The following is a 13,271-nucleotide window of genomic DNA, read 5'->3' as shown; positions in this document are numbered from 1 at the left end:
ATAGCTCTAGGATCCATTGTCAGTATTATGGAATAATTCTAATATTAAGGTAAGATTTTAATGGAGAAATCTGATCCGAGAGCAGTGCTGCCTTTCTTCCCATCCTATCAGTATCGACACATGCTCCAACGATGCACTTAGCGAGTGTTTTTTCTGCGTGGTGTTTTGGGAAACGCATGTTAAACCTTTGGCCTTTGTAGTGAAGATGCATCGTTAAATCATGGGAAGCCTAAATTCCATTGCTTTCGGGAAACCGGGCCCAGGACAGCACACCTTCCACCTCCATTCAGCTTAGCGCCAGGCGTAGCAAATCAACAACAATACAATGATCCTATTGATCTCAGTGTGTCCTCAGTGTTCATAAATACTGGACTTCACGTAGAAACAGAGATCAAATGTTATATTTGGGTCAGGACTCCTTTTTCGATCTTTCTTGGTTGTGTAATGTGTTTTTGTGTGATCAATATTTGTATTGTTTTTCTCAGTGACATATGACGTGAAGGTGTGTAGTAGAACAATGATAGCAGTATCAAAACAGATGAAGAAGCCAAACAGAAAAGAAAAACGGAAAACAAATCTGTCTAGTGTATTTTTTTGGCACGGACTGTATTTTTTTCATTTAACAGGGACTTCCTGGAACAGATGGTGTCCCTGGGTTGCCAGGACGACCAGGACGAACCGGACCCCCAGGTTCAGCCGGACAACGGGTAAATCTAACAAAGAAAGAAACAGTCTTATTGTACTCTGAGTGTACAAAACATTAGGAAAACCTTCCTAATATTGAGTTGCACCCCCTTTTGCCATCAGAACAGCCTCAATTTGTCAGGGAATGGACTCGACAAGGTGTCAAAAGCATTCCACAGGGATGCTTGCCCATGCTGACTCCAATGCTTCTCACAGTTGTCTCAAGTTGGCTGGATGTCCTTTTGTGTGGTGGACCATTCTTGATACACACGGGAAACTGTTGAGCATGAAAAACCCAGCAGCGTTGCAGTTCTTGACATATTCAAACCAGTGCGCCTGGCACTTACTACAACACCCCGTTCAAAGGCACTTAAATCTTTTGTCTTGCCCATTCACCCTCTGAATTGCACACAAACACAATCCATGTCTCAATTGTCTCAAGGTTTAAAAATCGTTCTTTAACCTGTCTCCTCCCCTTAATCTACACTGATTTGAAGTGGATTTAACAAGTGACATCAATAAGGGATCATAGATTTAACCTGGATTCACTTGGTTAGTCTATGTCATGGAAAGAGCAGGTGTTCTTAATGTTTTGTACAGTCAGTGTATAGGGCTGATGTAAAAATGGTCCTGTTTTAACGATGTATTGGACTGTTATGCACCGTTACTGTATGTGTGTGTGATTTATATTTTTTAAGGTGCTTCTCTGTGCCTGACACCACAAATTAAAGTTATTCTAGGAATTAAGCTTAAGCTTTCCATTGCGCAAAACTGTTTTGCTCACTGGGCAAGCTTATTTAACTACATTTGAACTTATGCCACTTATGTAAATGAGATGTTTCTAATGGCAGTTCTCTCTCTGTTTCAGGGTTTAGAAGGTGTTCCAGGTGATCTGGTATGTTCAATGTGCTTATGGAGGCAATGTTTATTAGTGTCTAGTAGTGTACCCATAAGCGCAAACTCTATTCCCAAGTTGGTGCACTACTTTTGACCAGGGCCTATAGGGCTCTGGTCAACAGTAGTGCACTACAGTATATAGGGAATAGGGTGCTTTTTAGGATGCAGACCCTAGGTCTTGTACTTCAGATTGACTCATAAGACCATTAATGCCTGTGTCTCTGTTTTCAACTTGTTCTCTACAACTCTTTCCACTTTTAATCCTTCATAATAAAAAAAAATGTTGTTACTAATCATAGATGCCATGCACTTTGAGTGACAGTTTGCCATAATAATATGATTATGTTGACACCTGTGGGCACATGAAATTAAGTTTCTCAGTTTTATTTCCTTCTTGCTAGTTCACAGCTATAGCTTAAACTGTTGAATCCGTCGTCTCCAGTTTTCTGAGATGTTTCCCTCAAGCCTCAAAGTTTGTGGGGGTTGAATTGGTTCCATAACGGTGAAACTATAGTTTATTTCTGACACCATGCAATATTAAACTAGCTAGCTTTGGTGAGCAATGAACAAGTGTGTGTTCATTCAGCCATCTTTATTCAAAACTTTATTTCCCGTGGCTTCAGGTGGCGGCCTAATCATGTCATTACAGTCATCCTTTTATGATTTCCTGTCAGGTGATCTAGTGTGTCATTGTGAATGCTGTCATGTTCCGATTTTAATGTTATTTTCTGTAATCACAGGGGCCTCCTGGTATCACTGGTCCAAAAGGCCAGAGAGGAGAGAGGGTAAGTCCAACCGCACAACAACAGCATGAGTCTAGAAGCAAGTAGATGTTATAAGAAATGTTAGGATTATCTGTGCAATATAAAATGTAATGCTAACCAATAGGATCAAGTGATTAAAGCGTTAAGTTTGAACTCTACCTATAGTGTTACCTTTCTGCCTTCATGCCAAACCCTTTGTCGCTCTCTTTTTATCTTCAAATTTTAGATAATCATACTACGAGTTCACCACAAGGTGATATTATGTGACCTTTGACCTCTCTCTGCCAGGGGGAGCCTGGGTATGTCATAGGGGGCATAGGAGACGGCCATTATGCTCCTGGACGAAAGGGAGAGCCTGGATCATCAGTGAGTGTTCACAACACAGACCCTAAAACAACTTTGTTTTATAAAGGGTTAATAAAGGCCTTATAAAGGGTTAAACATGTTTCATAAAGGGTTTGGAAATTGTATTACCTGAAATAACTTGTTTTGTTCGTTCAACATCATAAATAATTGATACTACATGCTTCCTCTGAATAAGAAATACAAATTACATGACTGTGGTTTAATGTCCTATCCTGCTCTGATAAAAGGGACCCCAAGGGGCTCCGGGTGTACCAGGGGTCTCTGGACCCTCAGGCCTGCCTGGACAGTCAGGTTCACCTGGGTCCTCAGGGATATCTGTTAAGGTAAGACAGATAGTGCGGGTAAATCTTACATACTATTATTATTTTATCGCATAATAATAATCCTTCAACAGGACTGTGACCCCATTTGGAGTTTACTGTATGTGATGTGTGTTGATGTGTCATTCAAAAATACATGCTACAAGTATCATGTTGTCAGCACACAATGGAAATAATATTGGGGATAAAATACATCCCTGAGGGACTCCGTTGTAACCAGTTCATATGATAAAATGTCTTTCACATTGACCTTCTGTGGCCGGTCACTTAACAATCTTAAATGATATGGGTTTCACAACATTGATTGATTTGATGTGTTTATGTTCTATTCTTCCCTTGCAGGGGGAACATGGGGAGGCAGGTGCTAAAGTGAGTGGGTGGTTCCTTTTTCCTTTCTTTTCTTCAACAATATAGTTACTGCTTTGGGTCAAGGGAAGATGGCGCTTGCTAAGTCAATGGAATCCACCTAAATTGGAATGAAAAACTGGCACGGTGTTGATATGAATAAAACAACACTGCCAGGATTATGAATTTGTTTTATCGATCGCATTTTAAACACACATTTTGGGCTTTGCTGACGATTCTAGAAATGGGTGTTGATTTTTCAAACTAGTATTGGGTCATGTATTTTGTTTGCCAGGGCTACTTTGAAAAAGATCTTCCTGTCTCGACAGGACTCACCTGGATAAATACAAAAGAAATGAATACAAGTCATTCATGCTACATCTATGTTTAATATTGCCCAATACTTCATAACCCCTAATTTAACCTCTTTTCCTTGCTAGTATGTTATTAATTAAATAACATTAGTGTTTTGTGATGTTTTGAAAGGGTTTGCGTGGGAAAGCAGGGGCCAAAGGAGACAAAGGAGATCATGGTAAAGATGTAAGTGTTTCGTTTCTGTTATGCAGCGAGCAGCCTAGCGATTAGAGTGTTGGGCCAGTAACTGAAAGGTTACTAGTTTGAATTCCAAAACCGGCAAGGTGAAAAATCTGTCAATGTGATCTTGAGCAAGGAACTTAACCCTAATTGCTCCAGGGTTGCCATTGATAATTTCAGACACTGGCCGTGAAACAATTCTCCGATGGTGTCTCAGGGAGAGCAAAAAAACACTTTCTGAAATAGGACAAATATAAGCACCCACCAAATTATGATTATTTATTGTGCTCAGTTTGTGTTAAACTATAATACCACATTGCTATTTCTAAGTATTGGCTTTTAGTTCATGTGTTGTTCCATCTTTCTTCATTTCCTTGTTGCCTGTCTCCAACCAGGGCCAAGCAGGGTTACCTGGTCCCATTGGAATTGATGGTGTTCCAGGCTTCCCAGGTCAAAAGGGATATAAGGTAAGAGTGTCCTTCATCAAGAAGTTACAGTATACCTGAAGGGACATTATCTTGTGGTTTCCTCTGTATATTTGAATGAAGCCACAGCGAATATCATATTTGAATACTATCCGTTTACGTGGGTATCATACTGCATGTTGATCTAATTACGGATATGATAGGATTCTGATTGGTGATTTGTGCTGTTCTTCCCAGGGAGAGGAGGGGATCGGGGTTCCCGGTGTCCAGGGCCCTCGTGGAGAGCCAGGGGAGAAGGTACAAACAGTTCATACATGGACTCATCAACATGAAGTGTGTGTATTGCGTCACCTGAATTATGTAGTTTGTTAGTCACGAATTAGCTAATCATTGGTTTAACTTTGTCTTGCAGGGAAATATAGGCCTATCAGGACCTGAGGGACCAAAGGTACTTTATTTATGTTAACACTTTGATTTGAAGCTCAAACAACATAGGAATTCTGCGAACCCGTTGGACTGCAGTATGGACCTATTCATTCACACCATTGAAGTATCATCTTTGTTCTGCCTTTCTAAGGGAGAGGCTGGTGTTCAAGGGATACAAGGGGTTGTCGGACCACGGGTATGCATCAACTTTTTATTTGTTAATATTGAATACACATATAAAGTGGAGACCATTATCATGTACTTTATATACGGTCTGGATGGTTCCTTTCCAGTGGTGTAAAGTACTTAAGATAAAAACACTTTAAAGTACTACTTTAGTCGTTTTTTGGGGTATCTGTACTTTACTTTAGTATTTATATTTTTGACAACTTTTACTTTTACTTCACTACATTCCTAAGGAAAATTGTGTACTTTTTACTCCATACATTTCCCTGACACACAAAAGTACTCGGTACATTTTGAATGCTTTGGAGGACAGAAAATTGTCCAATTCGCACACTTATCAAGAGAACATCCCTTGTCATCCCTACTGCCTCTGATCTGGCGGACTCACTAAACACAAATGCTTTGTTTTTAAATGATGTCTGAGTGTTGGAATGTGACCTTGGCTATCCGTAAATTAATAAGCAAGAAAATTGTGCCGTCTGGTTTGCTTAATATAAGGAATGTTCCATTATTTGTATTTTTACTTTTGATACTTAAGTATATTTTAACAATTACATTTACTTTTGATACTTAAGTATATTTAAAACCAAGCACTATCAGACTTTTACTCAAGTAATATTTTACTGGGTGACTTTCACTTTTACTTGAGTCATTCTATTATTATGGTATCTTTACTTTTAATCAAGTATGAGGTTTGAGTACTTTTCCCATCACTGTTTCTCTCCTCCTTTAGGGGAAGAAGGGAGTGAAAGGCATCCAAGGGGATAAGGTCAGTTAAATCCACACTGATTTGCTCTACCGCTCATTACGCCGCCTCATATTGAAATATTCTCTGCATAATTAATGAGTGGTGTTTCATCAGCTGATTAAATGAGAAAATCTATTTATTTCAGCTCCAGGTCAATCGCTGGGCTGTGTATGGCTTAGAATGTGATCAGCTCCCAGATCCATTATAAAAGTGGTGTGTGTGTGTGTGTGTGTGTGTGTGTGTGTGTGTGTGTGTGTGTGTGTGTGTGTGTGTGTGTGTGTGTGTGTGTGTGTGTGTGTGTGTGTGTGTGTGTGTGTGTGTGTGTGTGTGTGTGTGTGCGCGTCTGTTTGCGTACGCCAGTCCGAGCACAAGCCAATGAAGTGCAAGTTCCCACCTCATAACAGTTACCATATCTCCTGCTACGATAGTATGTTTTTACTCTACAGTCATGTGTGTGAGTAGCTCATCAGATAATGAACATGGTGATAATGTGGTGGTAATGTTATGGTTTTGTCTCCTACAGGGCGATCGAGGAGAGGTGGGGCCTATGGGAACACAGGGATTGACAGTGAGTATAACCAGCCATTACAGAATCAATCATTACCACACTACCAAACCTGGGCTGTGTTCATTTGGGCATGCAGAAACAGAAAATGAAAATTTGTGTTTCTTACTGGACAAGTCCGGGTTGTCCCTCTCCGTTTCAGTTTTTCTTCCATTTGGTGCCTATTGAAGACAACCTCGAGTCTCCTGACTTACAGTCTGTAGGGCTTTTCAGACACTCTTCCTCTATGGCTTACCATCCTTTCACAAATCCTCTGGTTACAAATCTGCTCTCTTTATCCTTCAAATCGCTTGTGTTGTAACTTTTCACTGAGAAAGTTTGCAACTAGTTAGGTGAACCCACTTCCCCTTCCCTCGTCACTGCCCTCTCCCTCCACATATTATCTGTGTGAAGGAGTGTGTCTACCTTAGGGAAATTAACCCAGCTGATTAGATTGAAGTGGGCAGCCATCCTCCTCCCACCTCCAACCTGTCCAGCCATGGGCTACATCGACCCTGCTAATAGACGACTAGTAAAGGCCCAGTGCACTACTTGAATTATTAATATGTTTTTTAATTCAGATTTTTCAGGGGGTGATGCAGAACCCTCAGCACCCCTACCTCCCACGGCCATGGGTGTGTCAGAACTAATGATCGATCTGAGAAGGTCTTGCATCACTGAGCTTTAATTCAACCTTCATTTAATTGCAACGTGCATAATGAATACGGGAGGATTATCTCAAATCATCATCCTAGTTATGACCTTCTGAGTTCGATTATACATTATACATTCTCATGGTCTGAGAGTCTTTAGGTGCCTTTTGACAAAACTGACAAGTGTCTTTGTCTGGCCACTCTACCATAAAGGCCTGATTCGTGGAGTGCTGCAGTGATGGTTGTCCTTCTGGAAGGTTCTCCCATCTCCACAGAGGAACTCTAGAGCTCTGTCAGAGTGACCATCGGGTTCTTGGTCACCTCCCTGACCAAGGCACTTCTCCCCTGATTGCTCAGTTTGGCCTGGCGGCCAGCTCTAGGAAGAGTCTTGGTGGTTCCAAGCTTCTTCCATTTAAGAATGATGGAGGCCACTGTGTTCTTGGGGATCTTCAATGCTGTAGACATTTTTTGGTACCCTTCCCCAGATCTGTGCCTCGACACAATCCTGTCTCGGAGCTCTGCAGACAATTCCTTCGACCTCATGGCATGGTTTTTTCTCTGACATGCACTGTCAACTATGGGACCTTATATAGACAGATGTGTGCCTTTCCAAATCATGTCCAATCAGTAAAATGTACCACAGGTGGACTCCAATCAAGTTGTAGATACATCTCAAGGATGATCAATTCAAACAGGAAACACCTGAGCTCAATTTCGAGTCTCATTTCTGAATACCTATGTAAATAAGGTATTTTTTTATATATTCTTTTATACATTTGCAAAACATTCTAAAAACCTGGCTTCGGTTTGTCATTATGGGGTATTATGTGTAGATCGCTGAGGATTTTTATTTTATATAATCCATTTTAGAATAAGGTTGTAACATAACAAAATGTGGAAAAAGTCAAGGGTATCTGAAAAAATGAAAGCAATTGTCTGAGGATGGTGCCGGACCAATTGACATAAAAAGAAAAGGGGACAGTTTCATGAAAAAGCTTTAAATAAAAGTTCAAATCCAGGTCATGTGACGTGATTAACCAAAACACAGGGCCCTAGTTATGAGATTTGATGACCTTATTTGGCAAGATATATTTATTTTCTGTATAATAAGGTCAGGTAAGTTTGCTATGTGTATTGTTCAGAATATGAATAGATATGTTGTCCTCTGCTCTCTCAGGGCTTTGCGGGGGCTCTTGGCCAGAAGGGTGACGAGGTGAGTATCATGGAGTGAGAGTGTGAGAGTGTGAGAGTGTGAGAGAGAGTGAGAGTGTGAGAGAGAGAGAGAGTGAGAGAGAGAGAGAGAGAGAGAGAGAGAGAGAGAGAGAGAGAGAGAGAGAGAGAGAGAGAGAGATAAGCCTTTGGTCTCACTCCACAGGGACAGAGAGGAGTTCCTGGTGACCCAGCCAAAGGGGTAATGTTACAATATCAAATAATTCTTCCTGACTGTACTTACCTAGCTACATGTTTTATACATGTTTTATACACTATCATATCCTGCATAATATTATGCTTCCTCTCCGTTTCATCCCAACAGATCATTGGTCCCACAGGAAAGAAGGGTACCAGGGTAAGTGACTTATTATTGCTTGTTTATGTATTTTTAGGTAAAACCTGCAAACCTGCAATAATAACCCTAAAGTGCCCCATAACCACACAAGATAGCCCTCTGGTGTTACTTTAATATACAAGTCAGTGATGCTCATTAATGGTATCTGCATTGCAACAAACTCTAAGCCATCGTATCCTAACAGTTAAAGTGCTGTTAATTGGTGGTGGGAGAATTCTCTCACAACAAGGACCAAATCCCCAGGCCTGCCTGTCAACAAACACAACACAATTACATTTGTGCTTGGTGGCCACTGCACTGGGGACTCATGGATTACCCATGCTACACCACAGAGATAGCTATTTCCTCTTTAGATGTAGTCATCCAAGATGTATTGTTAAAAGTTAGAGTTTAAGGAGGGGATCTTCAGATCTTTCTTTGTTTAAACAACACGTCAAAGGCCCCCTTGGTTGCTAAGGTGCTTTTGATTGTTGTACTGTAAGTGGTTGTAGTGTTTATTGATTGGCCTGTGTGTCTGTGACTGTCTGTGTTGTGTTTATTGATTAGCCTGTGTGTCTGCGACTGTCTGTGTTGTGTTTATTGATTGGCCTGTGTGTCTGTGACTGTCTGTGTAGTGTTTATTGATTGGCCTGTGTGTCTGTGACTGTCTGTGTTTATTGATTGGCCTGTGTGTCTGCGACTGTCTGTGTTGTGTTTATTGATTGGCCTGTGTGTGTGTGACTGTCTGTGTAGTGTTTATTGATTGGCCTGTGTGTCTGTGACTGTCTGTGTTGTGTTTATTGATTGGCCTGTGTGTCTGTGACTGTCTGTGTTGTGTTTATTGATTGGCCTGTGTGTCTGTGACTGTCTGTGTTGTGTTTATTGATTGGTCTGTGACTGTCTTTGTTGTGTTTATTGATTGGCCTGTGTGTCTGCGACTGTCTGTGTTGTGTTTATTTATTGGCCTGTGTGTGTGACGGTCTGTGTTGTGTTACTCAGGGTGACATTGGGCCCGTCGGTGCGACTGGACCCCAGGGAGTAAAGGGGGTCCAAGGAGTCAAAGGAGAAAAGGTAAACCACACAGAATAGTGTCATCCATCTTGCCATTACCTCAGGTTCCACCATAACCCATTTCCTACGCTGAGATTCACCCCTACCCAGCAGACAAAACAATCACATGGTAGGTATAACAATCACATGGTCGACACAACAAATATATGGTCAACATAACAATCACATGGTCGACACAACAAATATATGGTCAACATAACAATCACATGGTCGACACAACAAATATATGGTCAACATAACAATCACATGGTCGACACAACAAATATATGGTCAACATAACAATCACATGGTCGATACAACAAACACATATAACATATTATTGTGTTGTGACGGCCGGATAGAGAAAAATGGTGTTGCGTGTGTGTGGTCTGTCTGTTGGGTTTCTACAGGGTAATCCTGGGTTCGGCATTCCTGGACAGCAGGGACCAAAGGGAGAAAATGGTGAAAGGGTGAGTGCTTCACTGCCGGTGTGTGTGTAATGATTATCTTTAGGAGAAGTAGAGGAGTCAGGCGCAGGACACAGGGATCAATGTAAACAAACGTGTTTACTTGAAAAATCAATAAATCTTCTCATAGGAAAATACATATTGCGGAGAAACACCTCCAACCACACAAAACAGGAAACAATCACCGACAAGACAAACAGGAAAGGCAGAGGTTTAAATAATGAACATAATTAGGGAAAATCAAAAACAGGTGTACACAATAAAGACAAAACCAAACGAACAGTGAAACATCGATCGGTGGCAACTAGTAAGCCAGTGACGTCGACCGCCGAACGCCGCCCGAACAAGGAGAGGGGCCGACTTCGGCGGGAGTCGTGACAGTACCCCCCTCCTGACGCGCGGCTCCAGCAGTGCGCCGACACCGGCCTCGGGGACGACCCGGAGGACGGAGAGCAGGGCGATCCGGACGGAAGCGGTGAAAATCCTGGATTAATGATGGGTCCAGGATGTCCTCCGCCGGTACCCAGCTTCGCTCCTCCCGGCCATACCCCTCCCACTCCACGAGGTACTGAAGACCCCTCGCCCGACGTCTAGAGTCCATAAGGGCTCGTACTGTATACGCCGGGGCCCCCTCGATGTCCAGAGGGGACGGAGGAACCTCCCGCACCTCCGACTGCTGGAGCGGACCAGCCACCACCGGCCTGAGGAGAGACACATGGAACGAGGGGTTAATATGATAATCAGGGGGAAGTTGTAACCTATAACAAACCTCGTTCAATATCCTCAGGACTTTAAATGGCCCCACAAACCGCGGACCCAGCTTCCGGCAGGGCAGGTGAAGGGGCAGGTTTCGGGTCGAGAGCCAGACCCGATCCCCCGGTGCATAAACCGGGGCCTCACTGCGGGGGCTGTCGGCACTCGCCTTTTGCCGCCTGATGGCTCGTTGCAGACGTACATGGGCAGCGTTCCACGTCTCCTCTGAGTGCCGAAACCATTCATCCACCACAGGAGCCTCGATCTGGCTCTGATGCCATGGTGCCAGGACCGGCTGATACCCTAGCACACACTGAAAAGGGGTAAGGTTAGTGGAAGAGTGGCGCAGGGAATTTTGGGCCATCTCTGCCCAGGGGATAAATTATGCCCACTCTCCCGGCCGGTCCTGGCAATAGGACCGCAGAAACCTACCCACCTCTTGGTTGACTCTTTCCACCTGCCTGTTACTTTCGGGGTGGAACCCTGAGGTAAGACTGACCGAGACCCCCAGGCGTTCCATAAACGCCCTCCAGACTCTAGACGTAAATTGGGGACCCCGATCAGACACTATATCCTCAGGCACCCCGTAGTGCCGGAATACATGGGTAAACAGGACCTCCGCAGTCTGTAGAGCTGTAGGGAGACCGGGCAAAGGAAGGAGATGGTAGGACTTAGAAAACCGATCCACAACGACCAGGATCGTAGTGTTACCCTGTGACGGGGGAAGATCCGTCACGAAATCCACCGATAGGTGTGACCACGGTCGTTGCGGAACGGGAAGGGGTTGTAATTTCCCTCTGGGCAGATGTCTAGGTGCCTTGCACTGTGCGCATACCGAACAGGAGGACACATAAACCCTCACGTCCTTGGCTAACGTGGGCCACCAGTACTTCCCCGTAAGGCAGCGCACCATCCGACCGATACCAGGATGACCAGAGGAGGGTGATGTGTGGGCCCAACAGATCAAACGATCGCGAACATCAAACGGCACGTACACGCGCCCAACGGTACACTGGGAGAGAGTGGGTTCAGCACGTGACGCCCGTTCGATGTCCACGTCCACCTCCCATACCACCGGTGCTACCAGGCATGAAGCTGGGATTATGGAAGTGGGCTCTGTGGACCGCTCCTCTGTATCATACAGCCGGGACAGTGCATCTGCCTTGACGTTCTGGGAACCTGGCTTGTAAGTAAGAGTGAAAATAAAGTGTGTGAAAAACATGGCCCACCTAGCCTGGCGATGGTTCAGTCTCCTCGCTGCCCGAATGTACTCCAAATTTCGGTGGTCAGTCCAAATGAGGAAAGGGTGTCTAGCCCCCTCGAGCCAATGTCTCCACACTTTCAGAGCCCCGACAACAGCTAACAACTCCCTATCCCCCACATCATAGTTTCGCTCCGCCGGGCTGAGCTTCTTCGAAAAGAAAGCACAGGGGCGGAGTTTTGGTGGTTTACCCGAGCGCTGAGATAGCACAGCCCCTATTCCAGCCTCGGATGCGTCCACCTCAACTATGAACGCTAAGGAGGGATCAGGATGCGCCAGCACTGGAGCCGTGGTAAACAGAGCCTTCAGGTTACCAAAAGCTCTGTCCGCCTCAGCCGACCACCGCAATCGCACCGGTCCCCCCTTCAGTAAGGAGGTAATGGGGGCCGCCACCTGGCCAAAACCCCGGATAAACCTCCGGTAGTAGTTGGCAAACCCTAAAAACCGCTGCACCTCCTTTACCGTGGTTGGAGTCGGCCAATTACGCACGGCTGAAATGCGGTCAGTCTCCATCTCCACCCCTGACGCGGACAAACGGTACCCAAGGAAGGAGACGGACTGTTGGAAGAACAGACATTTCTCCGCCTTGACGTAAAGGTCATGCTCCAACAGTCGACCAAGCACCATTCGTACAAGAGACACATGCTCAGCGCGGGTAGTGGAGTATATTAGAATATCATCTATATACACCACTACACCACGCCCGTGCAGGTCTCTGAAGATCTCATCCACAAATGATTGGAAGACTGATGGAGCATTCATTAACCCATACGGCATGACGAGGTACTCATAGTGCCCAGAAGTAGTGCTAAATGCCGTCTTCCACTCATCCCCTCCCTTGATACGCACCAGGTTGTACGCGCTCCTGAGGTCCAATTTTGTGAAGAAGCGCGCCTCGAGCAATGACTCTGTCATACTGGCGATCAGAGGCAGCGGGTAACTGTATTTAACAGTGATCTGGTTCAAACCTCGATAGTCAATGCACGGGCGTAAACCACCATCCTTTTTCTTCACAAAAAAGAAACTCGAGGAGACAGGTGAAATGGAGGGCCGAATGTATCCCTGTCCCAGAGATTCAGCGACATATGTTTCCATAGCCGCCGTCACCTCCCGTGACAGAGGATACACGTGACTACTGGGAAGTGCAGCGCCCTCCAGGAGATTTATCGCACAATCCCCCGGTCGATGGGGTGGTAATTGAGTCGCCTTCCTTTTACAGAAGGCGATTGCCAAATCGGCATATTCGGGAGGAATGTGCATGGTGGAAACCTGGTTTGGACTTTCCACCGTAGTGGCACCTAA

At 44.5% G+C, this 13,271-nt stretch overlaps 1 protein-coding gene across 1 annotated transcript in view; it reads left to right on the top strand.

Annotated features, from left to right (window-relative positions):
- The window catches only part of LOC106609601 (collagen alpha-1(VII) chain), a 96,086-nt gene that overhangs the window by 47,281 nt on the left and 35,534 nt on the right, over positions 1-13,271 (top strand). Inside the window, exons 30-47 of the mRNA XM_045698655.1 lie at positions 627-707; positions 1,553-1,579; positions 2,322-2,366; positions 2,634-2,711; positions 2,939-3,034; positions 3,374-3,400; positions 3,863-3,916; positions 4,306-4,377; positions 4,573-4,632; positions 4,748-4,783; positions 4,913-4,957; positions 5,681-5,716; positions 6,219-6,263; positions 8,070-8,105; positions 8,268-8,303; positions 8,427-8,459; positions 9,438-9,509; positions 9,899-9,958. Coding sequence (XP_045554611.1) covers positions 627-707; positions 1,553-1,579; positions 2,322-2,366; positions 2,634-2,711; positions 2,939-3,034; positions 3,374-3,400; positions 3,863-3,916; positions 4,306-4,377; positions 4,573-4,632; positions 4,748-4,783; positions 4,913-4,957; positions 5,681-5,716; positions 6,219-6,263; positions 8,070-8,105; positions 8,268-8,303; positions 8,427-8,459; positions 9,438-9,509; positions 9,899-9,958 — 939 coding nt within the window. The remainder of the gene's footprint in view (positions 1-626; positions 708-1,552; positions 1,580-2,321; positions 2,367-2,633; positions 2,712-2,938; positions 3,035-3,373; positions 3,401-3,862; positions 3,917-4,305; positions 4,378-4,572; positions 4,633-4,747; positions 4,784-4,912; positions 4,958-5,680; positions 5,717-6,218; positions 6,264-8,069; positions 8,106-8,267; positions 8,304-8,426; positions 8,460-9,437; positions 9,510-9,898; positions 9,959-13,271) is intronic.

Source organism: Salmo salar, chromosome ssa17 (genome assembly GCF_905237065.1).
Source record: "Salmo salar chromosome ssa17, Ssal_v3.1, whole genome shotgun sequence".
Taxonomy (NCBI): domain Eukaryota; kingdom Metazoa; phylum Chordata; class Actinopteri; order Salmoniformes; family Salmonidae; genus Salmo; species Salmo salar.
This window is presented reverse-complemented; position numbering and strand designations above follow the sequence as displayed.